The 13,301-nt window shown below is 37.0% G+C and overlaps 2 protein-coding genes across 4 annotated transcripts; one reads left to right on the forward strand and one right to left on the reverse strand.

The window, feature by feature from the left end:
* The first annotated feature begins 2,234 nt into the window (after positions 1-2,234).
* On the forward strand, positions 2,235-7,798 carry l(3)77CDf (phosphatidylserine synthase 1 homolog l(3)77CDf). Of its 3 annotated transcripts, XM_043429578.1 has the most exons (6): positions 2,235-3,024; positions 4,272-5,096; positions 5,591-5,813; positions 5,971-6,004; positions 6,241-6,307; positions 7,080-7,798. In XM_043429578.1, coding segments are annotated over exons 1-6 (1,425 nt in total). In that variant the 5' UTR covers positions 2,235-2,749; the 3' UTR covers positions 7,081-7,798. The 3 variants fall into 3 exon arrangements, with proteins under 3 accessions (XP_043285513.1, XP_043285512.1, XP_043285514.1); XM_043429577.1 differs by lacking the exon at positions 5,971-6,004; XM_043429579.1 differs by lacking the exons at positions 5,971-6,004; positions 6,241-6,307.
* LOC122416623 (endothelin-converting enzyme 1-like) lies at positions 6,488-12,995 on the reverse strand. Its single transcript, XM_043429691.1, has 14 exons — positions 11,654-12,995; positions 11,454-11,561; positions 11,110-11,215; positions 10,831-11,026; positions 10,606-10,749; positions 10,262-10,354; positions 10,016-10,201; positions 9,802-9,936; positions 9,562-9,723; positions 9,334-9,440; positions 8,974-9,187; positions 8,643-8,858; positions 7,754-7,909; positions 6,488-7,627 (listed from the first exon to the last, which is right to left on the reverse strand). Exons 1-14 carry the CDS (start codon positions 12,912-12,914, stop codon positions 7,412-7,414), a joined length of 3,300 nt encoding a protein of 1,099 aa, XP_043285626.1. The 5' UTR covers positions 12,915-12,995; the 3' UTR covers positions 6,488-7,411.
* Between the last annotated feature and the right edge of the window lie 306 nt (positions 12,996-13,301).

Raw genomic sequence — 13,301 nt, forward strand, 5'->3', positions numbered from 1 at the left:
TTCGCAAGAATAAGCGCACTCTACTAATTATTACTCGTATCGTGTGCCTGGAATAAAAATTTGCAGTTAAAAAATACACAATTACACTTTTAAAGTCAACTCGATTACGCACAGATTGACCCGTACGTGTGACAAGCGTTGAAACGTGTTTGGATATATATGGAATCGTCTTTTTCCACTTTTTCCTTTTCAGAGCTTTGTTCATCGTTGCTAAGACAGCTGCGCTCCATCGCTGAACGATCATCACGTTTAGGCGTTGTTATTCTTTTCAACAGCTCATCTCATTTTACTCTCGAAAATTGATGGAATTTTGTCAAATTCTGACTCGACGGTTTTCCGAGTTAACTCTTGTTTTTGTGATTGCCTGAAGGTTAGTGTTCCGAAGTTATTGGGTGTTTGATATTCAATCTTTTTACCTTGAGGGAATGTTTGAAAAATACGGGGATCGAGAACATTTTTTTCATCTGAAAGTTCGAGCACATTATCGATAGCCCATGTTGTTGATGTTTATTTAAAGTGTCCATTGTAATACATCACGCCTCTGACAACGTTGATAAGACGCGCGCTCACAGTTTATTCTCATGCAAATTTTGAGTACATTGATTCATTGGAAGCTCCTCGCGATCTGCGAGAGACGGAGACGGTTTGTGACCGTTGAAGAAAGATTCCTCGTGGGTGATTCATGTTGCTCGAGAGTCAGTGTGCTACAAAGTGTTATAACTGTCTCCGAAACGAGCGTGGGACGAAACATCCAAAGAGAGGTTAGGAAATAAATAAAAAACAATTGTTTCCGAATATGGAGATTGCGGTTATAACTGGTTTCGTTCTCCGGTGGACCAAAACATTCGTTGAAAATTGGATTTGTGTAAACAGCGGGTATTACAAATTTCCTTTTAGCAAAATGAGAGTAACGAAAAAACATTTTTTGAGCATACTTTTTCCGGATTTATTCAAATCATAATGAACGACGATAAAAATCAAGTCAGATTTAAAATTCTAACCCTAATCTAGCTGTTCTGCATATTTTCGAAACTTTTTCTCGTTTTTTCAGTTTTTATCGATGAAGGTCCATCAATTTTGACTCGATTATCGCGATATTTGTATTCATCAGTAAAAATAACAAATGAAAAAAACGAAAAAAGGCACATTTTTACGAAATTCTTGTTCGGTTATTCTCTGACACATTTCAAATAACAAAAGATTCCTCAGGACTTGGTCTTTTCGAATTTGCTTTGCATTTTTTTTCCACCTAGAATTACGTGACAAAATCTCCGAAAAAGTGATTATTAATTCTAGTTGTGCTTTAGGACTGAAATTTGAGGCCGAATCGTCGGTGCAGTTTTATTAATAATATTGATATCGCTTTGCCCTGTCAGAAATTCAGATCTTGAGAATCTTGTACTCGGCTGCATCTACGAGGCGGTTCTTTCCTCGACCGCTTTTTTTTTCCTTGTTGTCACTGTTAGTACGCGAGGGACTGCGTTCTCCGCTATTTCCTCGTCTTTACACTTTACAGGACTGCAAAACGACCGAAAACGCTTCGCGCGACGTTTCAGCCTTTGAATACTTTTCCCGATTTGTCGTCTAATTCTCTGTCATGCCCGGTCTCACATCAGCCGAATGTAGAAAAAAACTATTTTTCGAAGAAAATTTCACGAAATTGTAAATTTGCACAAGAATGAAAAATTATTAATTTGATGAGAACCGTGAACGTTAGTTCACAGAGTAATAGAGTAAGTTGATGAACTTGGAAATGAACATTACTTATTATTCGTTCGTTTTTTCATTACTAAGAGATCAGTGTATTAAATCGCATTCGGTGAAAAAGTGTCAGATCAGGATTCCGTATAAAGGAATGGCAAATTTTTGGATTCAACCAGCGCAACATTTCTTGAAGCATTTAAAATTCAATCCAATTCGAATAAAGAATACGGGACGTAATATACTTACACGCTGAGATCACGAGCATAAAAACATGCACTATGCCTCCGCAGAAGGGTCACGAAATACACTGAGTAAATAAAAATTTTTTATGTTCAAACGGTGTCCTTTAAATTCGTGTTTTTTAGTGTTTGTTGAAATTAACTTCGGAACAGTAACGGAAGAAATGACTTCGAAATATCTGTTTTGCACTATATTTGACGATCGAAAATTGCAACGAAAATTTCGAGTGTCTAGAAGATTCTTTGTGTGTAGGGACGAGAGGGGAACTTTTTTGACACCGAAGACATTTCAAGTTTTCTGTGGAATATGGATATTTGTTGTCGAAAAAAATCAAATTTTTCAAGTTATTTCGCAGTCCCTGGGGTTAAAAGAAAGCTTCGTGAGTTCAGTGCTTCTGAGTCTTTGAGTTTCGATGAAACTCAAGGTCTCGACAAAAAGCAAATAGAAATAAAAAGTCGGGGGTTCGTATCTCGTGTTGAAATTGAGAAAAGTGCTTGGAGATGGCGCTGTTATCAGTCTCAAAACCGATGAGTTTGACTGGTTCTAAACAACCAATCGAAGACGAGAAATTTCGCGCCTGCGTGTGTTTTGGCAGCCTTTTTTTTGCTTAGACGACACGAGTATAGAACGCAGTCGCGACTGGTGGCGATTCGTCGGATCGTCCAATCGAACAAGCGAACAATCGAGTTATAAGAACAACACGTTTTGCGTTCTTACCATCGAGCGCATAATCGTGGTTGTTCCTTTGTCTTTTTTTCGATTATTAAGTAAAAACGCAATAGAATAATTCACATAACGTATCAGAATGGCGACTAACGAGGATAGTAGTGAATGTTGCATCATGCGAAATAGACTACCAGGCAATAAGAGAGATGATAGCGAAACATTGGTCAACAACCTTGGCGGTTTGTCGTCGTCGGACACGAATGAAGGACAACAGTTGCACGCCGGAACTGATAGTTTTCCAAACATCAATGAAAAACCCGTCGACGACATATCAATGGAGGTTTTTTACACTCCTCATACCATTACCCTTCTTCTCATATCCATCGGAGCGGTTATTTATTTCGCTTTTGTCAGGTAAATAAAAACATTCTACGTATCCTGAACCTTTTACCATTTCTACCTATTGAACTTTGATACTTCATCGTTCGATAAATCATAGAATTTCATCTCCTTATTCTCACCTTCAGCATTCATCATTGAATCGTCATGAAAAATACATATTTTGTTTCGAAAAAAATTAAGTTTTATTCATTCTTCAAATTTCCAATAGTTTTTATCATGCTCTATCCTTGAAATTTTCACATGCCGAAGAATTTTACAAAATTACTCATTGCTTATGGTAGTTCTGAAATTTTGATTCGTTCTATTTATCTATTCACGATTGTCTAAGAAGCTCATTGTAATGAGAACTCGAAAAAAATGCAGTTTAACTTCGTTACTGTATAATACTATTACAGTGAGACTAACTATCTTTATTGCCGTTTACTGTTATTCTAAATCATCATCATCATTCATTCGTTGTTTCGTGCACTATACAATTTTTCTCATATTGAATAAATTTTAAATAAGATTTTCAAATTAGAGCACCAAAATTAGAGTAACAGATGATTTTGTTGCGTCTTGTCAAGAAGTAAACATGTAAGTACTTATTCATGCTTCAATGTGAATTATGACTCCAAGGTTTATATTTATACCATAACACGTTTTCACATTGAGACCTCCCACCATTGATCCCTTTGACTCTTTGTCAGAGGTACTCTGATTCGATGAATGAGATTTTTTGATAAATCAAAATATAAAACAAAAAATTAATCCTGCTACTCTCAGGAAATTTAGAAACAAGTGTTGTCAAATTCGGAAAAACTTCAATTGCACAATTGGCAAAATTAGAAAGATATAAAAATTGCTTATTCACCGAGTAGATGTGGATTGCAATATTTCTGACCTCAAAATTTGAATTTACATAACGTTAACAGTTGCAGACATGCGTGTCACTCGTCACTTTCCACAATCAGAGATATGTTTATTTTGAAGATTGTCATTTTGACGTTGATTGTAAATGATGTGAATAAGTTTTTTTGAATCTTGATGTATTTTATTTTTATTTCCTTTATAAATTTCTGATGCATAATCAGGATGAAAAACACTTGAACAATAATTGGTATTGCAAGGGGGTATTTAAATATTGTTCAAAACTTATGGATAATTTATTTTTTCCCCGAATCAAGGGCTATAAGGAATGTTTTGAATTTATGATCAAACCAATATCCTACAATAGAATAAAGGGAGTAAAAACTATGAATGAGATTATTTTTGCGCAGAGACGTGACCAACGAAGAAGACAATCTCTGGGCTGGGATAATATGCGTGATTTTCTTCTTTCTCATCATATCGATGCTGACATTTCCGAATGGACCATTTACAAGACCTCATCCGGTGGTGTGGAGGATAGTGTTTGGATGCAGCGTCCTTTATTTGATGTTTCTCCTGTTTCTGCTTTTCCAAAGCTACGAAACAGTGAGAAAATTGCTCGTTTGGATAGACCCTGGACTGGCTTCGTTTCACATAGACATGGACAAAGAATACGGAGTTAATTGTTCTCAAGTTACATTCGAAAAGATATGGAGCCATTTGGACGTTTTTGCTCTTGGACATTTTTTAGGCTGGGCATTCAAGGCCATCCTTATACGGCACTGTGGATTTTTATGGGCAACTAGTATAATGTGGGAAGTAACGGAGATAGCTTTTACCCATTTGCTACCTAATTTTGCCGAGTGCTGGTGGGACGCGATTATTCTTGACGTGCTCGTCTGCAACGCCCTGGGCATATGGGTTGGTTTGAAGATCTGTTCGATTCTCGAAATGCGAGAGTACAAATGGGTCAGCATTCGTGACATCGAGAGCACTACGGGCAAACTCAAGAGAGCGGTATTGCAGTTTACACCTGCCAGTTGGACCTCTGTAAGATGGCTCGATCCCACGTGCACGCACATGCGTTTCGTCGCACTCTGTCAGTTGGTTATATTCTGGCAGGTCTCCGAACTCAATACGTTCTTCCTGAAACACGTTTACGAGTTTCCACCGTCGCACATTTTCGTTGTCGCGCGACTTGGTCTCGTAGGCGTGATAGTCGCCCCTTCGGTAAGGTGAGAAATCTCATTTTTTTTCACTTTCTTTTTTAATCATGGTGATTCGAACAGTATCAATTGACAATTTTTAATGTGACGAACACCGAATATGTGCAGTTTCAAAAGAGTGTTCAATCTTGTCAATAGTTTTATTTTAGGGAAAAATTTCGGATAACGTTGCGGGTTTCGAAGAAATATTGAACGCTGTTTTCCATCACATCAGTCATTGAAACTTCGTTTTCACTGTATTTCTTACCGTATTCCAGGAGGGATTATTTTTTCTCGTTAAAAACGTTTTTTTCTAATAAACTACTGAACATCTCAATTTACTGAGCAGCTCGAATGTCATTTAATTCCCATTGTGTTCGTTATTTAAGGATATTTTTGTTCAAGCCTTCCTGATTCGACGAACCTGCTTTAATTTTCAATCCGTTTATTATTTGGAAATTTTTATTGAAGATTTTGAACGGCCGTATTTGAGCTTGAAAAAATAATGTATTATTTTGATTCAGGCAATATTACATGTACGTGACAGATCCAACGTGCAGTCGCGTTGGTACACAATGTTGGGTTTATGGAGCCATAATGGTTACCGAAGCTTTACTGTGCATCCGGCACGGTGCTGAACTCTTCGAACGTACGCAAGCAGTGAACATAATCGTGTGGTTGCTCTGTCAAACGCTGGTTTCCGTTCTGTGTGTCTATGGTTGCGTGCTTTGGCATCGTTACTTCGAGGTACACTTTTTTTTGAACCCCAGCATTAAGTATTTTTTATTATTTTTTCTTTCCATTGACGTAATCATTGAGATTTTAATTGGTAACTAACTTGTGAAATAATACAATTGGTTAGAGCGGTTAAAAAAATAAGATTTTTTTTTTTCATCGTTTTTAGATGGATTTGACTTCGAAATTTTTGCATCTTTTTGGTAAGAAACGATCACTCATTACGTGACATTATTTCAGTCGAGAGAGAGAGAGAGAGACACACACAATTGGATTATTAATTCGAACATAAAAATTAACGAAAAGTTTGTTTTTAACCGATCTAACGATCTTCGAATGTGCGACATCGTTTTTCATTCCTTTTTTTTTTTTCATTAACTCAACTTTTTGTTTTTACTCGTGTTTTGTGCATTCCGCGCATGGCACTTATTCGTTTCAGACGGACAAGCTAAGCCCGTCCTCGACTCAACAGGACAAGATTTTCGCCGATGCCACAAATCGCGATGGTACGTTTCAATTGACTAATTTTTTACAACCACCAGCCTTGAACGCATTTACGCTTTCTCGTTGTTGATGAATTTCGGACCGTTTTCATGCCCCCTTTACTCACAACCAAAAATGATTACTTTATCAGAATTTTGGTACGGGGCGGTGGTAAAAATGTTTGATAAAATGAGACTATTGTGTTCAGGCTTTCGAAACATTTATTTTCACTAACAATAATAATGCTTGAAAGTTTTTACACGCCATTTAGACGCTACGCAATTTTTATGGGTGGACAACATTCCCATGTAAAAAACCGTCTACCAATCATGTTGACACGAGAACCCAATATGAATTGTTGTATTTTGATTCAATCGCTAAGAACCAAAGTTATGCTGAAGTGACATATCTCGATCCATAATAAGGAAATTTCTCAATTTGACGAATGTAGTATCATGTTTTATAATACTTAGTGGTTAGTGGCGTTGACTCGTTCTTTTTTTGAAACCATTTTCTTCGTATTCCGTAGTATTGTGATGGTAATTCGAAAATCTGTTGTCCAGAAGCTTTGAGGTAATGAAAAAATTTGATGACCGTTTGAATTTCCAAAATAGTTTTTCAGAATTTGAAGTTTCTCCAAATTTTTCAAACCCTGTAAATAAATATAGTGCTCCGATAAACAGAAAAACGAAAATTTTGTCACCTTTCGACGATGCTGCAAACTTCAGCCGTTCGATCCCTCGTCCCCGAGGTCATGGATTTCAATATTTTTCTTTTGTTTTTCAATGTGTGCAGAGCACCTGGCTGAGCATGAAGCATTTCTGGATGAATTGGGGAAGAAAGAGATATGAGACAACTCCGCAATCGCGATAACGAATAAGAAGAATCAGTAAGAGGCCATGAGAGTGGAGCAGAAGGAAAAAATAAAACTTTCTAGTCGAATATGACATGTGATAAAATGTACGGAGCGTGGTACATGAAGAGTCGAACTATAAGGAGAGAAAAATGGGAATACGGTGAAGGAGAAAAATGCAAGAAAGCGTGTTTCCAGTTGGTCATTAACGCTTGTTTCAACGTCTACGCATGATCGATGAAGTGATATCAAACTGACGAATAATCCTCGAGGATTAGGCAGCGTCAGGCACAATTCCTCGATACTCCAAATGAGGGAATACTCCGCACGTAAAAGTTGGAAGCAATTGAGAGCCTTCGGGACATTTCCAGGATTCCCCGAGTTTTTTATCGTTAGAAGCAGCCACGAAAATTCGCATTCTGCTTGGCATCAACGGATTTTCATTCAGTGCTACGTATGACGATGCGAGCGGTTCCTTTGTGCAATGAGTCTGCAAAGGAATTAATGAACCGTTCTTTTTCTGTTCAATTTTTTTTTCTTTTTTTTTCTATCGACACGACAGACAAACGAGCATAATTGTGCAAATTATGACTAAAAGAATATGAATATAGTTCACCTGTGCATATACGAGATAGTAAAGCTGACTGACGTCCAAGTCTAACCACGGCAATCGTTTTTCCGAAATACCTTTGCCCAAACGAACCAAAGTATCGTAAGCAAGTCTCACTCCCACAGCGTCAGACAACCTCTCGTTCAACGTCAATGATGGGACCTTTAAATAGTTAATAATATTGTTTATTCCTCCTCCAGCTTTCTCCTTTTCCTCGCCATCTTTATTCTTTTAATTCCTATGCCCTATCGCATGTCTTTTTTTCTGCATCGATTTTATATTTAAATAAAATCCTATACAAACTGTACGACAAAACAGTGCTTTCGCTATTAAATTATAAGCGTTCGAACTTTTTGCTAAAATTACAAACGCTTCGATATTCTGCAGGGCTTCGAACATTGCGTCATTATCGATGTCACGAATTTTCTTGTATCACATTTCACCATCGCTTCATTACCGATTTTTTAACACTGTTTAAAGTAAAGAACTTTCATTCATCCAGAATTTCGGCGCTTTTTGATTTACAGAAACTTTCACTATGCTCAACTATTAGTTAAATGATTGATCCACGATTATAGAGAGTTCCTAGAAAATTGATGTATTTCTAGGAAAAAAACTGAAGAAAATTCATCAAATTGACAAATTATTTCTTTAATTTCTTAAGATTTTCGGGGAATCTCTTATTCTCGAATTCAGATAAGACTAATGTCAAATCACCGAGTACCGAAAATCTGATTGAACATCCTTGAACGAGTGTATAATGATTAAGTGTGAAATATCGAAGTATGTTTGTTTAGTGCCAATTTAATGTTTATCTAAGAATTGTCAAATGTTTGCTAGCGTTCACATAATTGGAAAATGTCGAGGATATTGTTATAAAAAAGTTGTTCGTTACTCTGAATGTTAATTGTTGTCCCGTAAGAGGAACCGTCATTTCCACGGGTTCTTGATAAATCGAAAATTTCTGACAGTTCAAGTAATCTTCGTAATTCGATTTCGTTATATCGCTGTCAGTCATGAGAGCGAATTCAGAATCGCGGGAACCGTTCCAGTAGCGAATACCTTGAAGCAAAAACAGCGAAAAAAATATTGAAAAGTAACCGTTTGAAAAATTGTGGAAAATTCAAACGGCTTAGCTGAACGCGAAACAACAACTGGTGCTTTTTCGATTTTAATTATCAGTCGTAAATATATTTCCATACAATTGCATTAAATTCATCTAGTTATGAATAACGAGAATGGGCCAGAGAGTACTTACCGTTCGTATCGAAATTATGAGCGATTTCTCGAGCTATCAGATTGCCAATTATCGCAAAACTCATATAATCCATTTTTTCCTCTAATATTGGCCAATCGATCGCACCAAATGGTACAACGATGAGATTCAACGCGTAAATCGTGAGAGGATTCGATTGATACGGTGACGCAAAGAAAGTCCAGCTGATTATGAAAGAAAAAAGAAAAAAGAGAGAATTAAAATCAGTAAAAAAAGATTTAGTCATCGAATCGAGGCTCAAGAGATAGAAAAAAATCATTTACTTCGTAAATACGGCAAAAGAACAATCATAAGCATCCAACTAACTCACATTTGTTCAGGGTCACTAGGATCCTTCCGTAACACGCTGTAAATCTTGGATCTGTATTTTTTCATCAAAGCCACAGAATTCTCGAAATAGTTGTCAGTGATGTTTAGCTGTAAATAAATGAAAAAAGATTATAAAAGCGAGGGAGAGATTATTGGCTCGAGTAAGACGAAGCTTGTAAAAATGGAGAATAAAGTACGAAGGGATTAAATGACAATTTTGTTGACGTACCTGGTACACATCACTTCGTTTTATGTAAGATATTTCCGGAATCGACATTTTCATGTCTGCCAGCTTTTTGAGCAACACATCGCGACCCCAATCCACAGCCCATTCAGAACTTTCCAACTCGAGCCTCAAAGTTTCTTTCAAATCGTTAAACATACTTTGCATCTGTCAATTTTAAAACGAGTAAGCCACAATAAATGGAATAATTAGTTTTAATGACGGAAGTATCAAATAAATTGTTACCATGTTTTTCATATTTTGAGTTTTCCTAAAACTGAAGGAGGATAAATACAATAAAGAAGCTTCTCTCCGCATGAAATGGGCTGCGACATCGAAGCATTTCTTCTCAAAATTCCTAGCAGTTCTCGTTGCGACGAGCTTTTTCAAACGACATTACAAGTGATGATTTCAATTTATTTCGTTAGAAAAAATAAAATTGATTTATTTTTCTACTCACGTTTTGATAAAGATTTTGTGCGTAGAGACCCAGCAAAGCGTTGTGGAGCCTGCGGTCGTGTTCACGAGCCAATTCGTCCAGGCGTCGCAGAGCCCTAGTTAATTCGACTTTGTGATAAACTTGTAATTCACTATTTGGTCCTAAATCAAATCCTGTCAATTTTTTAATCAAGTGCACCCAATTTATCTGAAATAAAAATGATTTTTGGAGGAATCGTTCACGCAATGAAAATATTTTTGTACTTACCAGTTTGGTCATCGATTGCAGCTCGCCAAGAGTCATCACAGTATAACTTTTCGATCTGTAGGACTCTCGAATTTCATTGTCTGACGGCAGATACTAAAAGGATGAAAAAATCTCATCGACACAGATCGACATAAAAGCTTCAGTCAACTGAAGTTAGTACGCAATTACTTGTGGGAAAAGTGTTCATGAATTTCTCATGAAATTCATAAAACTCATGAAATTTGTTGTTTAAATTTTGACTCTCAAACAAGGAATTTTCCACTGAAACTGTTGCCCTACTTTTCTATTCTATTTTTCAAATCAACGCCCAATGAAGAGTTGATTAAAACAATATTTATATTTACAGTGAAAATCCCTTCGATTATTTCGTGATAAATATCGGTCACGGTGTCTTCGAGATGGCGAGTTTCGTTCCATGGGTTTTTCAGGTCTTCGAAAATTCTAAGATTCTCCAAGGCCTCGGTGACGGCTATTACTTTAGGATCTTTCTGCAAAAAGAAATGATAAAACATTAAAAAAATAAATTTTTTGCTTCATAAAGGTAGAATGTAAAAGCAAGTATTGCTTACTTTGCACGTCTTGTAGGATTCGTAAAGTTGATCCAAATCCACGTGTTCCTGCTGAAGCTTAAATTTCTCGTCTTGACATTGATTTTGTGCGTGCAACGATTGGAAAGGATTTTCATCGATAGCTGGCCCAATTTTGAGAGTGAATGTTTGTGGATTTTTTTCATTCACGTCAGGCACGATGTCGAACAGCAGAGGACTACGAACAATTTTTTTTCACAATCGAAAATTATGATTTCCATAAAAAGTTATGAGCGAAGAAATATTTGCATATGCTCAAACCTGTTGTACAGCAACATGTTTGTAAATAATGCTGTAAAGTTCGGATAATCCGTGGGCCAAGTTGGTTTCGTGTAGAATTTACCCACTTTTTCCAGAGAACGCTTAGCTGAAAGTGTTTAATTCACGTTGCCAAATCGAATTGAAATGTTCTGGCTTCATAATATCGCAAAAAAAAACTTCTCGAAGCTAAATCCTGGCAAGTAAATTTAATCACAATTCAGATTTTGAATAATTAACTACTTTACGTGAACAAACTTATAAATTTTGATTTTAACGCGAAATAGAACATCTGAATATCGAAAACCAGGAAAACTGTTATTTTCATGATTTTTTTAGATACTTACCCAGGTTGATTCTGTAATCGAAATTATAAGTGGATTCGTACTTGAGACAGCTGTCGTAGTATTCGATAAACTGTGAATATTTTGAATACTTTGGTTTGCGAGCTTGAGCTGTGAAAGGAATAAAAAGTTTCATTTAAAATGAGGAAACTCAACCGAAGCAATTTTACAGACAAATTGGAAAAGAAGAGGGTTCGACTTGCCCTCTATTTTTTCGTAGACTCGATGAAGCAATATTTTCTCATTTATTTGTTGATCCGCCTCCAAGCCACCGCAAGCGTACTCGTAAAAATCGTCACAAGGATCGGCGGAGTGATTCATGTAAGACAAGATTTTACTCGCCAGTTGTTTGCAGCTTCCGGTTTCACAAGCGTCGATTTTACCCTCGCGAATTTCTTGGGATACGAGAACAGTAGTTTTTTCGATAGAGTTTCTCGGAGTGGTGAATTCTGTTGTATTCTTTCGAGTCGTCATTACAAATTCGGCCACAGGATTTGTCTGACTTTGGAGTCTCGAGGATGAAACGACTTTTGTAGAAAAAGTCGTCGACGATTCTGTTGGTTTTTCTCTTGTGCTCACTTCCACTACGTCCAACCATTCTTCCATGGAATAATCGGGTTTCGAAGTCATTGATTCGTTACCGAAGTAACTAGCCACGAGCAATTTCTGCAAAGACGTTTGATGATCTAAGGAAAGTTCGGTCGTTCTGGATTTTTGTGTCGAACTTTCAGGCACTTTGTTCAATAACTCAATCTCTTTCGTAGTAAATTTTGTGACAAATTCTTCCAACATTTCCGAGCTTGTTTCGTCACTTTCTACAGAAGTCGTTCCGTGCTCGGGATTCGATTGATCTCCGTTTGAAAATTGTGCCTGAGTTGTACTGTCAATCATTCGCAGTGTTGTTGTCTCAGGGCTGAAGAAAGTTTCCAGAGTTGTTGCAATTTCTGTCGACACTTGGGACGTGGTCATCAACATTTTTTCAGTTGTACTGGACACGGGGATTTCTGTAGTTTCATTGTTGGTGTATTGTTCAAAAGGAGCGTCGTTTTCCACGATTTGCTTTTCCTTTTCATGCGAATTCTCTCTCGTTCTATTGTTGGAGTATCGTTCGAAAGAAATCTCATTTTCCTCCGTTTGTGTGACACTTTCGACAGGAATTTCCGTTGTTTCATATGTTGTATATGGTTCAAAATCCTCCACTTCCTTCTCGACAGATCCTTCTGTGGAACTAGTCGAGAATCCTTTACCTTCGATTTTCGCAGATTCTATTAAACTCTCGTCGCTTTCCGGGCGATGAATTTGTCGCGTCTGAAATGTTCTCCAAGGCAAACTTACGAGGATCAAAACTATCGATAAAAGAATAAATATGAGCATAGAAATAACACAACTTCGAAAAGATTGATCTCGTTCTGCTACTTTGCCCTCTTCTGCACTCGTTACTTCGTAATTACCGTGTGATGGCATTTTTATTGATTCTTCATTGACCCAAGAAACGTCTGATTCTATTGGGAACACTTGGCACCACTTATTTTCGCTCTTAGTCCCAAGAACTCTCAGTTCTAATTGAGGAGACCGTTAAAAAAATTGCCTTCGTGCTAAGAAAAGATGGATGTGGTTTGCGATAGTCCGTTTCCTTCCTCATTCGCTATCTTTCTGGTCAAGGCTTCATTGTTTGTGCTAAAATCTGCAAATAATTCAAAACTCGCAGAATGTTTTGCTCGAATGGTTGCCAACTGAGAATCTCAGTCAATCGAAGCTGCAATGAAAAATTTCAATTAATTCAGAAAATTTTCAATCATTTTCGAGACGTAAAATTTGACAGTCTACTTATGACCACGATTATTATTGAAA

This window comes from Venturia canescens, chromosome 9 (genome assembly GCF_019457755.1).
Source record: "Venturia canescens isolate UGA chromosome 9, ASM1945775v1, whole genome shotgun sequence".
In the NCBI taxonomy this organism is placed as follows: Eukaryota; Metazoa; Arthropoda; class Insecta; order Hymenoptera; family Ichneumonidae; genus Venturia; species Venturia canescens.